Below are 20,471 nucleotides of genomic sequence, written 5' to 3' on the forward strand. Positions count from 1 at the left end.
GATCCTGGTGGAGCTCTCCTTCAGGGCCATATCCTGGTGAGAAACCATAGCCACCTCGTTCCAACTACCACATTCCACTGCAGTATGGAGCCATGGATTGTGAGAAGGAAACAAGACTGAACTTCACAAAGAAAAAGTATTCTGAGCGATGTGAGGACCCTGAGAAACCATAGCTCTTACCACACAGAGTATTACTGTGAGGGACGCCCTGAGAAACCATAGCTGTTACTACACAGAGTATTACTGTGAGGGCATCTTGAGGACCTAGCTGTTACCACACCTGTGAGGACGCCTGAGAAACCATAGCTCTTACCACACAGAGTATTACTGTGAGGGACGCCCTGAGAAACCATAGGTTACTACACAGGTATTATTACCTGTACCACGGCTGAGGAGAGGTTTCTCCAGGTATTACTGTAGAGGACTGTGTTCCAGACTTAGTCAGGTCTCTCTGTGTTACCTGTACGGCTGAGGGTTTCTCCAGGTGTAGAACCAGGTCTCTGTGTTACCTGTATGGCTGAGGGTTTCTCCAGGTGTAGAACCAGGTCTCTGTGTGTTACCTGTACGGCTGAGGGTTTCTCCAGGTGTAGAACCAGGTCTCTGTGTGTTACCTGTACGGCTGAGGGTTTCTCCAGGTGTAGAACCAGGTCTCTGTGTGTTACCTGTACGGCTGAGGGTTTCTCCAGGTGTAGAACCAGGTCTCTGTGTGTTACCTGTACGGCTGAGGGTTTCTCCAGGTGTAGAACCAGGTCTCTGTGTGTTACCTGTACGGCTGAGGGTTTCTCCAGGTGTAGAACCAGGTCTCTGTGTGTTACCTGTACGGCTGAGGGTTTCTCCAGGCGTAGAACCAGGTCTCTGTGTGTTACCTGTACGGCTGAGGGTTTCTCCAGGTGTAGAACCAGGTCTCTCTGTGTTACCTGTACGGCTGAGGGTTTCTCCAGGTGTAGAACCAGGTCTCTGTGTTACCTGTACGGCTGAGGGTTTCTCCAGGTGTAGAACCAGGTCTCTGTGTGTTACCTGTACGGCTGAGGGTTTCTCCAGGTGTAGAACCAGGTCTCTGTGTTACCTGTACGGCTGAGGGTTTCTCCAGGCGTAGAACCAGGTCTCTGTGTGTTACCTGTACGGCTGAGGGTTTCTCCAGGTGTAGAACCAGGTCTCTGTGTGTTACCTGTACGGCTGAGGGTTTCTCCAGGTGTAGAACCAGGTCTCTGTGTGTTACCTGTACGGCTGAGGGTTTCTCCAGGTGTAGAACCAGGTCTCTGTGTGTTACCTGTACGGCTGAGGGTTTCTCCAGGTGTAGAACCAGGTCTCTCTGTGTTACCTGTACGGCTGAGGGTTTCTCCAGGTGTAGAACCAGGTCTCTGTGTTACCTGTACGGCTGAGGGTTTCTCCAGGCGTAGAACCAGGTCTCTCTGTGTTACCTGTACGGCTGAGGGTTTCTCCAGGTGTAGAACCAGGTCTCTCTGTGTTACCTGTACGGCTGAGGGTTTCTCCAGGTGTAGAACCAGGTCTCTGTGTGTTACCTGTACGGCTGAGGGTTTCTCCAGGTGTAGAACCAGGTCTCTGTGTTACCTGTACGGCTGAGGGTTTCTCCAGGTGTAGAACCAGGTCTCTGTGTGTTACCTGTACGGCTGAGGGTTTCTCCAGGCGTAGAACCAGGTCTCTGTGTGTTACCTGTACGGCTGAGGGTTTCTCCAGGTGTAGAACCAGGTCTCTGTGTGTTACCTGTACGGCTGAGGGTTTCTCCAGGTGTAGAACCAGGTCTGTGTGTTACCTGTACGGCTGAGGGTTTCTCCAGGTGTAGAACCAGGTCTCTCTGTGTTACCTGTACGGCTGAGGGTTTCTCCAGGTGTAGAACCAGGTCTCTCTGTGTTACCTGTACGGCTGAGGGTTTCTCCAGGTGTAGAACCAGGTCTCTGTGTTACCTGTACGGCTGAGGGTTTCTCCAGGTGTAGAACCAGGTCTCTGTGTTACCTGTACGGCTGAGGGTTTCTCCAGGTGTAGAACCAGGTCTCTGTGTTACCTGTACGGCTGAGGGTTTCTCCAGGCGTAGAACCAGGTCTCTGTGTTACCTGTACGGCTGAGGGTTTCTCCAGGTGTAGAACCAGGTCTCTGTGTTACCTGTACGGCTGAGGGAGGGTTTCTACCAGGTGTAGAACCAGGTCTCTGTGTGTTACCTGTATGACTGAGGGTTTCTCCAGGTGTAGAACCACGTCTCTGTGTTACCTGTACGGCTGAGGGTTTCTCCAGGTGTAGAACCAGGTCTCTGTGTTACCTGTACGGCTGAGGGTTTCTCCAGGTGTAGAACCAGGTCTCTGTGTGTTACCTGTACGGCTGAGGGTTTCTCCAGGTGTAGAACCAGGTCTCTGTGTTACCTGTACGGCTGAGGGTTTCTCCAGGTGTAGAACCAGGTCTCTCTGTGTTACCTGTACGGCTGAGGGTTTCTCCAGGTGTAGAACCAGGTCTCTGTGTGTTACCTGTACGGCTGAGGGTTTCTCCAGGTGTAGAACCAGGTCTCTGTGTGTTACCTGTACGGCTGAGGGTTTCTCCAGGTGTAGAACCAGGTCTCTGTGTTACCTGTACGGCTGAGGGTTTCTCCAGGTGTAGAACCAGGTCTCTGTGTGTTACCTGTACGGCTGAGGGTTTCTCCAGGCGTAGAACCAGGTCTCTATCAGCCAGTAACAGGACAGTGTAGATACAGCCGGGCAAAGCATCCTGTCAGGGAGAGAGAGGGGCAGAGAACAAGAGACACATCAGTAGAATAACAGACAACATGGGTAGGAGTTACAGACAACATGGGTAGGAGTTACAGACAACATGGGTAGGAGTTACAGACAACATGGGTAGGAGTTACAGACAACATGGGTAGGAGTTACAGACAACATGGGTAGGAGTTACAGACAACATGGGTAGGAGTTACAGACAACATGGGTAGGAGTTACAGACAACATGGGTAGGAGTTACAGACAACATGGGTAGGAGTTACAGACAACATGGGTAGGAGTTACAGACAACATGGGTAGGAGTTACAGACAACATGGGTAGGAGTTACAGACAACATGGGTAGGAGTTACAGACAACATGGGTAGGAGTTACAGACAACATGGGTAGGAGTTACAGACAACATGGGTAGGAGTTACAGACAACATGGGTAGGAGTTACAGACAACATGGGTAGGAGTTGACAGGTGAAGCTGTCTCAACAACTGTATGTTTGTTTTACTCCATGTGTACAACTCATGGGTGTCGTTGTATGTCAGAACTGCTTTGCTTTATCTTGGCCAGGTCGCAGTTGTAAATGAGAACTTGTTCTCAACTAGCCTACCTGGTTAAATAAAGGTGAACCAATTTTATTTGTTTTATTTACTGACTGAATGACTGACTTGTAATCCACCTTGCTGAGGTCAGCCTGCTTCATTCACACACACACACACACACACACACACACACACACACACACACACACACACACACACACACACACACACACACACACACACACACACACACACACACACACACACACACACACACACACACACACACTAATCCTTAGGAAGGGGTTCATGAATAGAATCCGTAACCTTGATAAACTAACTGTTTGTTCTGAGCAAACATCACCTCAGCAGAATCAAACTCCTACACACCCAGACTAACATGAACCCCCTCCACCCTCTCCCTTAATGCAGAATGCTACATTAACCCCCTCCACCCCCCCCCCCCCTTAATGCAGATTGCTACATTAACCCCCTCCACCCCCTTCCCTTAATGCAGATTGCTACATTAACCCCCTCCGCCCCCTCCTTCCTCTCCCCTTAATGCAGATTGCTACATTAACCCCCTCCACCCCCTCCTTCCTCTCCCCTTAATGCAGATTGCTACATTAACCCCCTCCACCCCCTCCACCCCCTCCTTCCTCTCCCCTTAATGCAGATTGCTACATTAACCCCCTCCTTCCTCTCTCCCTTAATGCAGATTGCTACATTAACCCCTCCACCCCTCTCCCTTAATGCAGATTGCTACATTAACCCCCTCCACCCCTCCTTCCTCCCCCTTAATGCAGATTGCTACATTAACCCCCTCCACCCCTCCTTCCTCCCCCTTAATGCAGATTGCTACATTAACCCCCTCCACCCCCTCCTTCCTCTCCCCCTTAATGCAGATTGCTACATTAACCCCCTCCACCCTCTCTCCCTTAATGCAGATTGCTACATTAACCCCCTCCACCCCCTCCTTCCTCTCTCCCTTAATGCAGATTGCTACATTAACCCCTCCACAACCCCTCCTTCCTCCCCCTTAATGCAGATTGCTACATTAACCCCCTCCACCCCCTCCTTCCTCCCCTTAATGCAGATTGCTACATTGTTACTGGATACTGTTGTTATCTATTACCGACCTCTTCAACATAACTAACACTGATCTGGATACTGTTGTTATCTATTACCGACCTCTTCAACATAACTAACACTGATCTGGATACTGTTGTTATATATTACCGACCTGTCAACATAACTAACACTGATCTGGATACTGTTGTTATCTATTACCGACCTCTTCAACATAACTAACACTGATCTGGATACTGTTGTTATCTATTACCGACCTCTTCAACATAACTAACACTGATCTGGATACTGTTGTTATCTATTACCGACCTCTTCAACATAACTAACACTGATCTGGATACTGTTGTTATCTATTACCGACCTCTTCAACATAACTAACACTGATCTGGATACTGTTGTTATCTATTACTGACCTGTCAACATAACTAACACTGATCTGGATACTGTTGTTATCTATTACCGACCTCTTCAACATAACTAACACTGATCTGGATACTGTTGTTATCTATTACCGACCTCTTCAACATAACTAACACTGATCTGGATACTGTTGTTATCTATTACCGACCTCTTCAACATAACTAACACTGATCTGGATACTGTTGTTATCTATTACCGACCTGTCAACATAACTAACACTGATCTGGATACTGTTGTTATCTATTACTGACCTGTCAACATAACTAACACTGATCTGGATACTGTTGTTATCTATTACCGACCTGTCAACATAACTAACACTGATCTGGATACTGTTGTTATCTATTACCGACATCTTCAACATAACTAACACTGATCTGGATACTGTTGTTATCTATTACTGACCTGTCAACATAACTAACACTGATCTGGATACTGTTGTTATCTATTACCGACCTGTCAACATAACTAACACTGATCTGGATACTGTTGTTATCTATTACCGACCTCTTCAACATAACTAACACTGATCTGGATACTGTTGTTATCTATTACCGACCTCTTCAACATAACTAACACTGATCTGGATACTGTTGTTATCTATTACCGACCTCTTCAACATAACTAACACTGATCTGGATACTGTTGTTATCTATTACCGACCTCTTCAACATAACTAACACTGATCTGGATACTGTTGTTATCTATTACCGACCTCTTCAACATAACTAACACTGATCTGGATACTGTTGTTATCTATTACCGACCTCTTCAACATAACTAACACTGATCTGGATACTGTTGTTATCTATTACCGACCTGTCAACATAACTAACACTGATCTGGATACTGTTGTTATCTATTACTGACCTCTTCAACATAACTAACACTGATCTGGATACTGTTGTTATCTATTACCGACCTCTTCAACATAACTAACACTGATCTGGATACTGTTGTTATCTATTACTGACCTGTCAACCTAACTAACACTGATCTGGATACTGTTGTTATCTATTACCGACCTGTCAACATAACTAACACTGATCTGGATACTGTTGTTATCTATTACCGACCTCTTCAACATAATTAACACTGATCTGGATACTGTTGTTATCTATTACCGACCTCTTCAACATAACTAACACTGATCTGGATACTGTTGTTATCTATTACCGACCTCTTCAACATAACTAACACTGATCTGGATACTGTTGTTATCTATTACTGACCTGTCAACATAACTAACACTGATCTGGATACTGTTGTTATCTATTACCGACCTCTTCAACATAACTAACACTGATCTGGATACTGTTGTTATCTATTACTGACCTGTCAACATAACTAACACTGATCTGGATACTGTTGTTATATATTACCGACCTCTTCAACATAACTAACACTGATCTGGATACTGTTGTTATCTATTACCGACCAGTCAACATAACTAACACTGATCTGGATACTGTTGTTATCTATTACCGACCTCTTCAACATAACTAACACTGATCTGGCTGTTGTTATCTATTACCGACCTCTTCAACATAACTAACACTGATCTGGCTGTTGTTATCTATTACCGACCTCTTCAACATAACTAACACTGATCTGGATACTGTTGTTATCTATTACCGACCTGTCAACATAACTAACACTGATCTGGATACTGTTGTTATCTATTACCGACCTCTTCAACATAACTAACACTGATCTGGATACTGTTGTTATCTATTACCGACCTGTCAACATAACTAACACTGATCTGGATACTGTTGTTATCTATTACCGACCTGTCAACATAACTAACACTGATCTGGATACTGTTGTTATCTATTACCGACCTCTTCAACATAACTAACACTGATCTGGATACTGTTGTTATCTATTACCGACCTGTCAACATAACTAACACTGATCTGGATACTGTTGTTATCTATTACCGACCTCTTCAACATAACTAACACTGATCTGGATACTGTTGTTATCTATTACCGACCTCTTCAACATAACTAACACTGATCTGGATACTGTTGTTATCTATTACCGACCTGTCAACATAACTAACACTGATCTGGATACTGTTGTTATATATTACCGACCTCTTCAACATAACTAACACTGATCTGGATACTGTTGTTATCTATTACCGACCAGTCAACATAACTAACACTGATCTGGATACTGTTGTTATCTATTACCGACTTGTCAACATAACTAACACTGATCTGGATACTGTTGTTATCTATTACCGACCTCTTCAACATAACTAACACTGATCTGGATACTGTTGTTATCTATTACTGACCTGTCAACATAACTAACACTGATCTGGATACTGTTGTTATCTATTACCGACCTGTCAACATAACTAACACTGATCTGGATACTGTTGTTATCTATTACCGACCTCTTCAACATAACTAACACTGATCTGGATACTGTTGTTATCTATTACCGACCTGTCAACATAACTAACACTGATCTGGATACTGTTGTTATCTATTACCGACCTCTTCAACATAACTAACACTGATCTGGATACTGTTGTTATCTATTACCGACCTCTTCAACATAACTAACACTGATCTGGATACTGTTGTTATCTATTACCGACCTCTTCAACATAACTAACACTGATCTGGATACTGTTGTTATCTATTACCGACCTCTTCAACATAACTAACACTGATCTGGATACTGTTGTTATCTATTACCGACCTGTCAACATAACTAACACTGATCTGGATACTGTTGTTATCTATTACCGACCTCTTCAACATAACTAACACTGATCTGGATACTGTTGTTATCTATTACCGACCTCTTCAACATAACTAACACTGATCTGGATACTGTTGTTATCTATTACCGACCTCGTCAACATAACTAACACTGATCTGGATACTGTTGTTATCTATTACCGACCTCTTCAACATAACTAACACTGATCTGGATACTGTTGTTATCTATTACCGACCTGTCAACATAACTAACACTGATCTAGACAGTATTAATAACAAAGACTGACCTAGAATCAGAGAAAACCATATAAACCCTGACTAGTTGCTCTGCTGGGTGATAAAGAGCAAAGCCTCCACATTGACTCTGTACAGGGAAATACCCTGTATATAGCCTCTCTGTACCGTAATACCCTGTATATAGCCTCCACATTGACTCTGTACCGTAACACCCTGTATATAGCCTCCACATTGACTCTGTACCGTAACACCCTGTATATAGCCTCCACATTGACTCTGTACCGGTACCACCTGTATATAGCCTCCACATTGACTCTGTACCGGTACCACCTGTATATAGCCTCCACATTGACTCTGTACCGGTACCCCCCTGTATATAGCCTCCACATTGACTCTGTACCGGTACCCCCTGTATATAGCCTCCACGTTGACTCTGTACCGTAATACCCTGTATATAGCCTCCACATTGACTCTGTACCGTAACACCCTGTATATAGCCTCCACATTGACTCTGTACCATAACACCCTGTATATAGCCTCCACATTGACTCTGTACCGTAATACCCTGTATATAGCCTCCACATTGACTCTGTACCGGTACCCCCTGTATATAGCCTCCACATTGACTCTGTACCGGTACCCCCTGTATATAGCCTCCACATTGACTCTGTACCGTAATACCTTGTATATAGCCTCCACATTGACTCTGTACCGGTACCCCCTATATATAGCCTCCACATTGACTCTGTACCGTAATACCCTGTATATAGCCTCCACATTGACTCTGTACCGTAATAACCTGTATATAGTCTCCACATTGACTCTGTACTGGTACCCCCTGTATATAGTCTCCACATTGACTCTGTACCGGTACCCCCTGTATATAGCCTCCACATTGACTCTGTACCGTAATACCCTGTATATAGCCTCCACAATGACTCTGTACCGTAATACCCTGTATATAGCCTCCACATTGACTCTGTACTGTAATACCCTGTATATAGCCTCCACATTGACTCTGTACCGTAATACCCTGTATATAACCTCCACATTGACTCTGTACCGTAATACCCTGTATATAGCCTCCACATTGACTCTGTACCGTAATACCCTGTATATAGCCTCCACATTGACTCTGTACCGTAATACCCTGTATATAGCCTCCACATGGACTCTGTACCGTAATACCCTGTATATAGCCTCCACATTGACTCTGTACCGTAATACCCTGTATATAGCCTCCACATTGACTCTGTACCGTAATACCCTGTATATAGCCTCCATATTGTTATTTTACTGTGAGGTCTACTACACCTGTTGTATTCAGCATTTCACTGTAAGGTCTACTACACCTGTTGTATTCAGCATTTCACTGTAAGGTCTACTACACCTGTTGTATTCAGCATTTCACTGTGAGGTCTACTACACCTGTTGTATTCAGCATTTCACTGTAAGGTCTACTACACCTGTTGTATTCAGCATTTCACTGTGAGGTCTACTACATCTGTTGTATTCAGCATTTCACTGTAAGGTCTACTACACCTGTTGTATTCGGCATTTCACTGTAAGGTCTACTACACCTGTTGTATTCAGCATTTCACTGTAAGGTCTACTACACCTGTTGTATTCAGCATTTCACTGTGAGGTCTACTACACCTGTTGTATTCAGCATTTCACTGTAAGGTCTACTACACCTGTTGTATTCAGCATTTCACTGTGAGGTCTACTACACCTGTTGTATTCGGCGCATGTTACAAATACATTTTGATTAGATTTGAATTCAATTCATTAGGCCCTAATCTATGGATTTCACATGACTGGTCAGGGGTGCAGCCAAGGGTGGGCCTTAGAGGCCATAGATCCACCCACTGGGGGAGCCAGGGTCCACCCACTGGGGAGTCAGGGTCCACCCACTGGGGAGCCAGGGTCCACCCACTGGGGAGCCAGGGTCCACTCACTGGCGGAGCCAGGGTCCACTCACTGGGGAGCCAGGGTCCACTCACTGGGGGAGCCAGGGTCCACTCACTGGGGAGCCAGGGTCCACCCACTGGGGAGCCAGGGTCCACCCACTGGGGAGCCAGGGTCCACTCACTGGCGGAGCCAGGGTCCACTCACTGGGGAGCCAGGGTCCACTCACTGGGGGAGCCAGGGTCCACTCACTGGGGAGCCAGGGTCCACCCACTGGGGAGCCAGGGTCCACCCACTGGGGAGCCAGGGTCCACCCACTGGGGAGCCAGGGTCCACCCACTGGGGAGCCAGGGTCCACCCACTGGGGAGCCAGGGTCCACCCACTGGGGGAGTCAGGGTCCACCCACTGGGGGAGTCAGGGTCCACCCACTGGGGGAGTCAGGGTCCACCCACTGGGGAGCCAGGGTCCACCCACTGGGGAGCCAGGGTCCACCCACTGGGGGAGTCAGGGTCCACCCGCTGGGGGAGCCAGGGTCCACCCGCTGGGGGAGCCAGGGTCCACCCGCTGGGGAGCCAGGGTCCACCCGCTGGGGAGCCAGGGTCCACCCACTGGGGAGCCAGGGTCCACCCACTGGGGGAGCCAGGGTCCACTCACTGGGGGAGCCTGGGCCCACCCACTGGGGAGCCAGGGTCCACCCACTGGGGGAGTCAGGGTCCACCCACTGGGGGAATCAGGGTCCACCCACTGGGGGAGCCAGGGTCCACCCACTGGGGAGCCAGGGTCCACCCACTGGGGAGCCAGGGTCCACCCACTGGGGAGCCAGGGTCCACCCACTGGGGAGCCAGGGTCCACCCACTGGGGGAGCCAGGGTCCACTCACTGGGGGAGCCAGGGCCCACCCACTGGGGAGCCAGGGTCCACCCACTGGGGAGCCAGGGTCCACTCACTGGGGAGCCAGGGTCCACCCACTGGGGGAGCCAGGGTCCACCCACTGGGGAGCCAGGGTCCACTCACTGGGGAGCCAGGGTCCACCCACTGGGGAGCCAGGGTCCACCCACTGGGGAGCCAGGGTCCACTCACTGGGGAGTCAGGGTCCACCCACTGGGGAGCCAGGGTCCACCCACTGGGGGAGCCAGGGTCCACCCACTGGGGAGCCAGGGTCCACTCACTGGGGAGCCAGGGTCCACTCACTGGGGAGCCAGGGTCCACTCACTGGGGGAGCCAGGGTCCACTCACTGGGGAGCCAGGGTCCACTCACTGGGGAGCCAGGGTCCACCCACTGGGGAGCCAGGGTCCACTCACTGGGGAGCCAGGGTCCACCCACTGGGGGCCAGGGCCACTGGGGGGTCCACCCACTGGGGAGCCAGGGTCCACCCACTGGGGAGCCAGGGTCCACCCACTGGGGGAGCCAGGGTCCACCCACTGGGGGAGCCAGGGTCCACCCACTGGGGGAGCCAGGGTCCACTCACTGGGGGAGCCAGGGTCCACTCACTGGGGGAGCCAGGGTCCACCCACTGGGGGAGCCAGGGTCCACCCACTGGGGGAGCCAGGGTCCACCCACTGGGGGAGCCAGGGTCCACCCACTGGGGGAGCCAGGGTCCACTCACTGGGGGAGCCAGGGCCCACTCACTGGGGGAGCCAGGGCCCACCCACTGGGGGAGCCAGGGTCCACCCACTGGGGGAGCCAGGGTCCACCCACTGGGGAGCCAGGCCCAGCCAATCAGAATGAGTTTTCCCCACAAAAGGGCTTTACTTCAGACAGAAATCCAAATTGACAGGAGACCAAATCATGTCCACCATCGAACAAACAGGAGAAAACAGGAATCAAATTGTCCACAGTGACCATCAAAGCAGCCATTGTGGTCAAATCAATTAGTGGGCAATGTATCAAAGCCAGAGACTGTGGCCAGGCCAGGATAGGGCCAGTACTGGTCTAAAGTAGAGCACTATGAAGGGAATAGTGTGCCATTTGGGACACAGACAAGGTGTCAGGCCCTTCGACCCAGTAATAAGATGATGCTATGTGGAGACATTGTGTGTTGGGGAGGGGGGGGGTCCGTGGAAGCTATTCCCTGTGGGACCAGGAGGTCTGGTGAGGGGCTTCATTAAGGGACGGACCTCTGTGGCTAAAGGTGATAACCCTGCTCAACTGTCATTGTTAGCAGTGACCTGGAATGGAGGGAAGGACACATGTGTTCTAGAACCCTCACAACATCAGACAGACAGACGGAGCACTCACCATGTTCTAGAACCCTCACAACATCAGACAGACAGACGGAGCACTCACCATGTTCTAGAACCCTCACAACACCAGACAGACAGACGGAGCACTCACCATGTTCTAGAACCCTCACAACACCAGACAGACGGAGCACTCACCATGTTCTAGAACCCTCACAACATCAGACAGACGGAGCACTCAGAGGTTCTCTAAATGACATTGTAGAGAGAATGACTGAAGCTAACAGTGTTGTTGTGTCCCGGTGTCTGACACCACCGTAGCTTCAAGAGACAACTTGAACAGAGCAGAGTGATTATACACAGAACTGCATGGCAGTAATGAAGTCCTCTCACAGTCTCTTCCTACTGAAATGGAGACGGAGTGGAGGCTGCAGGGTGGCCACTAGACAACCACCAAGTGGAACGTTTGGAGGACAAAGGCATCCTGATTACAAACAGACTCCATGACCACAACGAGCTGTTTCTACATTTAACAGACTCTCTGATCCAGAGAGATTTACAGTAGTGAATACATATATGTTTATACTGGTCTCAGGTGGGAATCGAACCCACAACCCTGACGGTGCAAGAGCCATGCTGCACCAACTGAACCACACAGGACCTGAGTTGTTCCTTTCACCAGAAACTGTTCCCTGGTTTCCTGTTTGACCGTGTCAGTAAACACTGCTCCCTGGTTTCCTGTTTGACCGTGTCAGTAAACACTGTTTCCTGTTTGACCGTGTCAGTAAACACTGTTCCCTGGTTTCCTGTTTGACCGTGTCAGTAAACACTGCTCCCTGGTTTCCTGTTTGACCGTGTCAGTAAACACTGTTTCCTGTTTGACCGTGTCAGTAAACACTGTTCCCTGGTTTCCTGTTTGACCGTGTCAGTAAACACTGTCCCCTGGTTTCCTGTTTGACCGTGTCAGTAAACACTGTCCCCTGGTTTCCTGTTTGACCGTGTCAGTAAACACTGTTCCCTGGTTTCCTGTTTGACCGTGTCAGTAAACACTGTTCCCTGGTTTCCTGTTTGACCGTGTCTATAAACACTGTTCCCTGGTTTCCTGTTTGACCGTGTCAGTAAACACTGTTCCCTGGTTTCCTGTTTGACCGTGTCAGTAAACACTGTCCCCTGGTTTCCTGTTTGACCGTGTCAGTAAACACTGTCCCCTGGTTTCCTGTTTGACCGTGTCAGTAAACACTGTTCCCTGGTTTCCTGTTTGACCGTGTCAGTAAACACTGTCCCCTGGTTTCCTGTTTGACCGTGTCAGTAAACACTGTTCCCTGGTTTCCTGTTTGACCGTGTCAGTAAACACTGCTCCCTGGTTTCCTGTTTGACCGTGTCAGTAAACACTGTTTCCTGTTTGACCGTGTCAGTAAACACTGTTCCCTGGTTTCCTGTTTGACCGTGTCTATAAACACTGTTCCCTGGTTTCCTGTTTGACCGTGTCAGTAAACACTGTTCCCTGGTTTCCTGTTTGACCGTGTCAGTAAACACTGTTTCCTGTTTGACCGTGTCAGTAAACACTGTTCCCTGGTTTCCTGTTTGACCGTGTCTGTAAACACTGTCCCCTGGTTTCCTGTTTGACCGTGTCAGTAAACACTGTTCCCTGGTTTCCTGTTTGACCGTGTCAGTAAACACTGTTCCCTGGTTTCCTGTTTGACCGTGTCAGTAAACACTGTTCCCTGGTTTCCTGTTTGACCGTGTCAGTAAACACTGTTTCCTGTTTGACCGTGTCAGTAAACACTGTTCCCTGGTTTCCTGTTTGACCGTGTCAGTAAACACTGTTCCCTGGTTTCCTGTTTGACCGTGTCAGTAAACACTGTTCCCTGGTTTCCTGTTTGACCGTGTCAGTAAACACTGTCCCCTGGTTTCCTGTTTGACCGTGTCAGTAAACACTGTCCCCTGGTTTCCTGTTTGACCGTGTCAGTAAACACTGTTCCCTGGTTTCCTGTTTGACCGTGTCAGTAAACACTGTCCCCTGGTTTCCTGTTTGACCGTGTCAGTAAACACTGTTTCCTGTTTGACCGTGTCAGTAAACACTGTTTCCTGTTTGACCGTGTCAGTAAACACTGTTCCCTGGTTTCCTGTTTGACCGTGTCAGTAAACACTGTTTCCTGTTTGACCGTGTCTATAAACACTGTTCCCTGGTTTCCTGTTTGACCGTGTCTATAAACACTGTTCCCTGGTTTCCTGTTTGACCGTGTCAGTAAACACTGTTCCCTGGTTTCCTGTTTGACCGTGTCAGTAAACACTGTTTCCTGTTTGACCGTGTCAGTAAACACTGTTCCCTGGTTTCCTGTTTGACCGTGTCAGTAAACACTGTTCCCTGGTTTCCTGTTTGACCGTGTCAGTAAACACTGTTCCCTGGTTTCCTGTTTGACCGTGTCAGTAAACACTGTTCCCTGGTTTCCTGTTTGACCGTGTCAGTAAACACTGTTTCCTGTTTGACCGTGTCTATAAACACTGTTCCCTGGTTTCCTGTTTGACCGTGTCAGTAAACACTGTTCCCTGGTTTCCTGTTTGACCGTGTCAGTAAACACTGTTCCCTGGTTTCCTGTTTGACCGTGTCAGTAAACACTGTTCCCTGGTTTCCTGTTTGACCGTGTCTGTAAACACTGTCCCCTGGTTTCCTGTTTGACCGTGTCTGTAAACACTGTTCCCTGGTTTCCTGTTTGACCGTGTCTATAAACACTGTTCCCTGGTTTCCTGTTTGACCGTGTCAGTAAACACTGTTCCCTGGTTTCCTGTTTGACCGTGTCAGTAAACACTGTTCCCTGGTTTCCTGTTTGACCGTGTCAGTAAACACTGTTTCCTGTTTGACCGTGTCAGTAAACACTGTTCCCTGGTTTCCTGTTTGACCGTGTCAGTAAACACTGCTCCCTGGTTTCCTGTTTGACCGTGTCTATAAACACTGCTCCCTGGTTTCCTGTTTGACCGTGTCAGTAAACACTGTTCCCTGGTTTCCTGTTTGACCGTGTCTATAAACACTGTTCCCTGGTTTCCTGTTTGACCGTGTCAGTAAACACTGCTCCCTGGTTTCCTGTTTGACCGTGTCAGTAAACACTGCTCCCTGGTTTCCTGTTTGACCGTGTCAGTAAACACTGTCCCCTGGTTTCCTGTTTGACCGTGTCAGTAAACACTGTTCCCTGGTTTCCTGTTTGACCGTGTCAGTAAACACTGTTCCCTGGTTTCCTGTTTGACCGTGTCAGTAAACACTGCTCCCTGGTTTCCTGTTTGACCGTGTCAGTAAACACTGTTCCCTGGTTTCCTGTTTGACCGTGTCAGTAAACACTGTTCCCTGGTTTCCTGTTTGACCGTGTCTATAAACACTGTTCCCTGGTTTCCTGTTTGACCGTGTCAGTAAACACTGCTCCCTGGTTTCCTGTTTGACCGTGTCTATAAACACTGTTCCCTGGTTTCCTGTTTGACCGTGTCTATAAACACTGTTCCCTGGTTTCCTGTTTGACCGTGTCAGTAAACACTGTTCCCTGGTTTCCTGTTTGACCGTGTCAGTAAACACTGTTCCCTGGTTTCCTGTTTGACCGTGTCAGTAAACACTGTTTCCTGGTTTCCTGTTTCCCTGGTTTCCTGTTTGACCGTGTCTATAAACACTGTTCCCTGGTTTCCTGTTTGACCGTGTCAGTAAACACTGTTCCCTGGTTTCCTGTTTGACCGTGTCTATAAACACTGTTCCCTGGTTTCCTGTTTGACCGTGTCTATAAACACTGTTCCCTGGTTTCCTGTTTGACCGTGTCAGTAAACACTGTTCCCTGGTTTCCTGTTTGACCGTGTCAGTAAACACTGTTCCCTGGTTTCCTGTTTGACCGTGTCAGTAAACACTGTCCCCTGGTTTCCTGTTTGACCGTGTCTTACCTGAAGTATGTTGAAGGCGCTGAACAGAGCGGGGACAGGGGAGCACCGCCGGGAGTCCACCACGACTGTCAACCCTAGGGAACGCACCTCCTTCCTGTAACACACAGGATATGACATCAGAGACAGAGACTCAGGCCACAACAGTAATCTCTTCAGCACTGTTCAAGCTATCAGAACCGTAGTGTCAGGAGCTATCAGAACCGTAGTGTCAGGAGCTATCAGAACCGTAGTGTCAGGAGCTATCAGAACCGTAGTGTCAGAACCGTAGTGTTAGGAGCTATCAGAACCGTAGTGTAAGATGCTATCAGAACCGTCGTGTCAGGAGCTATCAGAACCGTAGTGTCAGGAGCTATCAGAACTGTAGTGTCAGAACCGTAGTGTTAGGAGCTATCAGAACCGTCGTGTCAGGAGCTATCAGAACCGTAGTGTTAGGAGCTATCAGAACCGTAGTGTAAGATGCTATCAGAACCGTCGTGTCAGGAGCTATCAGAACCGTAGTGTCAGGAGCTATCAGAACCGTAGTGTCAGGAGCTATCAGAACCGTAGTGTCAGGAGCTATCAGAACCGTAGTGTCAGGAGCTATCAGAACCGTAGTGTCAGGAGCTATCAGAACCGTAGTGTCAGGAGCTATCAGAACCGTAGTGTCAGGAGCTATCAGAACCGTAGTGTCAGGAGATATCAGAACCGTAGTGTCAGGAGCTATCAGAACCGTAGTGTCAGGAGCTATCAGAACCGTAGTGTCAGGAGCTATCAGAACCGTAGTGTCAGGAGATATCAGAACCGTAGTGTCAGGAGCTATCAGAACCGTAGTGTCAGGAGCTATCAGAACCGTAGTGTCAGGAGCTATCAGAACCGTAGTGTCAGGAGCTATCAGAACCGTAGTGTCAGGAGCTATCAGAACCGTAGTGTCAGGAGCTATCAGAACCATAGTGTCAGGAGCTATCAGAACCGTAGTGTCAGGAGCTATCAGAACCGTAGTGTCAGAACCGTAGTGTCAGAACCGTAGTGTCAGAACCGTAGTGTCGGGAGCTATCAGAACCGTAGTGTCAGGAGCTATCAGAACCGTAGTGTCAGAACCGTAGTGTCAGAACCGTAGTGTCAGAACCGTAGTGTCGGGAGCTATCAGAACCGTAGTGTCAGGAGCTATCAGAACCGTAGTGTCAGGAGCTATCAGAACCGTACTGTCAGGAGCTATCAGAACCGTAGTGTCAGGAGCTATCAGAAGCTATCAGAACCGTAGTGTCAGGAGCTATCAGAACCGTAGTGTCAGAAGCTATCAGAACCGTAGTGTCAGAAGCTATCAGAACCGTAGTGTCAGGAGCTATCAGAACCGTAGTGTCAGGAGCTATCAGAACCGTAGTGTCAGGAGCTATCAGAACCGTAGTGTCAGGAGATATCAGAACCGTAGTATCAGGAGCTATCAGAACCGTAGTGTCAGGAGCTATCAGAACCGTAGTGTCAGGAGCTATCAGAACCGTAGTGTCAGAACCGTAGTGTCAGGAGCTATCAGAACCGTAGTGTCAGGAGCTATCAGAACCGTAGTGTCAGGAGCTATCAGAACCGTAGTGTCAGGAGCTATCAGAACCGTAGTGTCAGGAGCTATCAGAACCGTAGTGTCAGGAGCTATCAGAACCGTAGTGTCAGAACCGTAGTGTCAGGAGCTATCAGAACCGTAGTGTCAGAACCGTAGTGTCAGGAGCTATCAGAACCGTAGTGTCAGGAGCTATCAGAACCGTAGTGTCAGGAGCTATCAGAACCGTAGTGTCAGGAGCTATCAGAACCGTAGTGTCAGGAGCTATCAGAACCGTAGTGTCAGGAGCTATCAGAACCGTAGTGTCAGGAGCTATCAGAACCGTAGTGTCAGAACCGTAGTGTCAGGAGCTATCAGAACCGTAGTGTCAGGAGCTATCAGAACCGTAGTGTCAGGAGCTATCAGAACCGTAGTGTCAGGAGCTATCAGAACCGTAGTGTCAGGAGCTATCAGAACCGTAGTGTCAGGAGCTATCAGAAGCTATCAGAACCGTAGTGTCAGAAGCTATCAGAAGCTATCAGAACCGTAGTGTCAGGAGCTATCAGAACCGTAGTGTCAGGAGCTATCAGAACCGTCGTGTCAGGAGCTATCAGAACCGTAGTGTCAGGAGCTATCAGAACCGTAGTGTCAGGAGCTATCAGAACCGTAGTGTCAGGAGCTATCAGAACCGTAGTGTCAGGAGCTATCAGAACCGTAGTGTCAGGAGCTATCAGAACCGTAGTGTCAGGAGATATCAGAACCGTAGTGTCAGGAGCTATCAGAACCGTAGTGTCAGGAGCTATCAGAACCATAGTGTCAGGAGCTATCAGAACCGTACTGTCAGGAGCTATCAGAACCGTAGTGTCAGGAGATATCAGAACCATAGTATCAGGAGCTATCAGAACCGTAGTGTCAGGAGATATCAGAACCGTAGTGTCAGGAGCTATCAGAACCGTAGTGTCAGGAGCTATCAGAACCATAGTGTCAGGAGCTATCAGAACCGTAGTGTCAGGAGCTATCAGAACCGTAGTGTCAGGAGATATCAGAACCGTAGTGTCAGGAGCTATCAGAACCGTAGTGTCAGGAGATATCAGAACCGTAGTGTCAGGAGCTATCAGAACCGTAGTGTCAGGAGCTATCAGAACCGTAGTGTCAGGAGCTATCAGAACCGTAGTGTCAGGAGCTATCAGAACCGTAGTGTCAGGAGCTATCAGAACCGTAGTGTCAGGAGCTATCAGAACCGTAGTGTCAGGAGCTATCAGAACCGTAGTGTCAGGAGCTATCAGAACCGTAGTGTCAGGAGCTATCAGAACCATAGTTACGGGAGCTATCAGAACCGTCGTGTCAGGAGCTATCAGAACCGTAGTGTCAGGAGCTATCAGAACCGTCGTGTCAGGAGCTATCAGAACCGTAGTGTCAGGAGCTATCAGAACCGTAGTGTCAGGAGCTATCAGAACCGTAGTGTCAGGAGCTATCAGAACCGTAGTGTCAGGAGCTATCAGAACCGTAGTGTCAGGAGCTATCAGAACCGTAGTGTCAGGAGCTATCAGAACCGTAGTGTCAGGAGCTATCAGAACCGTAGTGTCAGAACCGTAGTGTCAGGAGCTATCAGAACCGTAGTGTCAGAACCGTAGTGTCAGAACCGTAGTGTCAGAACCGTAGTGTCAGGAGCTATCAGAACCGTAGTGTCAGGAGATATCAGAACCGTAGTGTCAGGAGATATCAGAACCATAGTGTTAGGAGCTATCAGAACCGTAGTGTCAGAACCGTAGTGTCAGAACCGTAGTGTCAGAACCGTAGTGTCAGGAGCTATCAGAACCGTAGTGTCAGGAGATATCAGAACCGTAGTGTCAGGAGCTATCAGAACCGTAGTGTCAGGAGATATCAGAACCGTAGTGTCAGAACCGTAGTGTCAGAACCGTAGTGTCAGAACCGTAGTGTCAGGAGCTATCAGAACCGTAGTGTCAGGAGCTATCAGAACCGTAGTGTTAGGAGCTATCAGAACCGTAGTGTCAGGAGCTATCAGAACCGTAGTGTCAGGAGATATCAGAACCGTAGTGTCAGGAGCTATCAGAACCGTAGTATCAGGAGCTATCAGAACCGTAGTGTCAGGAGCTATCAGAACCATAGTGTCAGGAGCTATCAGAACCGTAGTGTCAGGAGCTATCAGAACCGTAGTGTCAGGAGCTATCAGAACCGTAGTGTCAGGAGCTATCAGAACCGTCGTGTCAGGAGCTATCAGAACCGTAGTGTCAGGAGATATCAGAACCGTAGTGTCAGAAGATGTCAGAACCGTAGTGTCAGGAGCTATCAGAACCGTAGTGTCCGAAGATATCAGAACCATAGTGTCAGAACCGTAGTGTCAGAACCGTAGTGTCAGAACCGTAGTGTCAGAACCGTAGTGTCAGGAGCTATCAGAACCGTAGTGTCAGAACCGTAGTGTCAGGAGCTATCAGAACCGTAGTGTCAGAACCGTAGTGTCAGGAGCTATCAGAACCGTAGTGTCAGAACCTTAGTGTCAGAAGATATCAGAACCGTCGTGTCAGGGAGAAAGTAAAAACCAGTAGGACGGTGGAACATGAGGGCCTGAGTTGGAGTCTACACCTCTAATGTCTGTCTGTCTGTCTGTCTGTCTGTCTGTCTGTCTGTCTGTCTGTCCGTCTGTCCGTCTGTCCGCCTGTCTGTCCGTCTGTCTGTCTGTGTGTGTAACAGTACCTGAGCATTGTGTAGTAGTAGACCAGGATTCTGACCAGTTCTCCACAGTCACAGCTGGGGTTCAACCAGCCGGTGTTCCTCGTGGTCACGGTCACCAGGGCTCGACCTCCCCTATCTCTTGTTCCTGAGACAAACACACAAACAGGATGTCTAGCGCGTGGTAGAAACTGGTCTCAGACCAGATCGTGTTTTAACAGTGACACAGTAAGTCACAGCAAGACAGAATAACCGTGGTAGAAACTGGTCTCAGATCAGATCGTGTTTTAACAGTGACACAGCTAGTCACATCAAGACAGAATTCACCGTGGTAGAAACTGGTCTCAGATCAGATCGTGTTTTTACCAGTGACACAGCTAGTCACATCAAGACAGAATTCACCGTGGTAGAAACTGGTCTCAGATCAGATCGTGTTTTAACAGTGACACAGCTAGTCACATCAAGACAGAATTCACCGTGGTAGAAACTGGTCTCAGATCAGATCGTGTTTTTACCAGTG

At 48.5% G+C, this 20,471-nt stretch overlaps 1 protein-coding gene across 1 annotated transcript in view; it reads right to left on the bottom strand.

The window, feature by feature from the left end:
- Positions 1 to 20,471, bottom strand: part of LOC127921840 (pleckstrin homology domain-containing family G member 4B-like) — a 56,614-nt gene that overhangs the window by 26,218 nt on the left and 9,925 nt on the right. The window contains exons 9-11 of the mRNA XM_052505427.1: positions 19,976 to 20,099; positions 15,751 to 15,844; positions 2,629 to 2,715 (exon numbers count right to left, since the gene is read on the bottom strand). Coding sequence (XP_052361387.1) covers positions 2,629 to 2,715; positions 15,751 to 15,844; positions 19,976 to 19,983 — 189 coding nt within the window. The 5' untranslated portion in view covers positions 19,984 to 20,099. The remainder of the gene's footprint in view (positions 1 to 2,628; positions 2,716 to 15,750; positions 15,845 to 19,975; positions 20,100 to 20,471) is intronic.

The sequence above is a fragment of the Oncorhynchus keta genome, unplaced genomic scaffold, assembly GCF_023373465.1.
Source record: "Oncorhynchus keta strain PuntledgeMale-10-30-2019 unplaced genomic scaffold, Oket_V2 Un_contig_23837_pilon_pilon, whole genome shotgun sequence".
Lineage (NCBI taxonomy): Eukaryota > Metazoa > Chordata > Actinopteri > Salmoniformes > Salmonidae > Oncorhynchus > Oncorhynchus keta.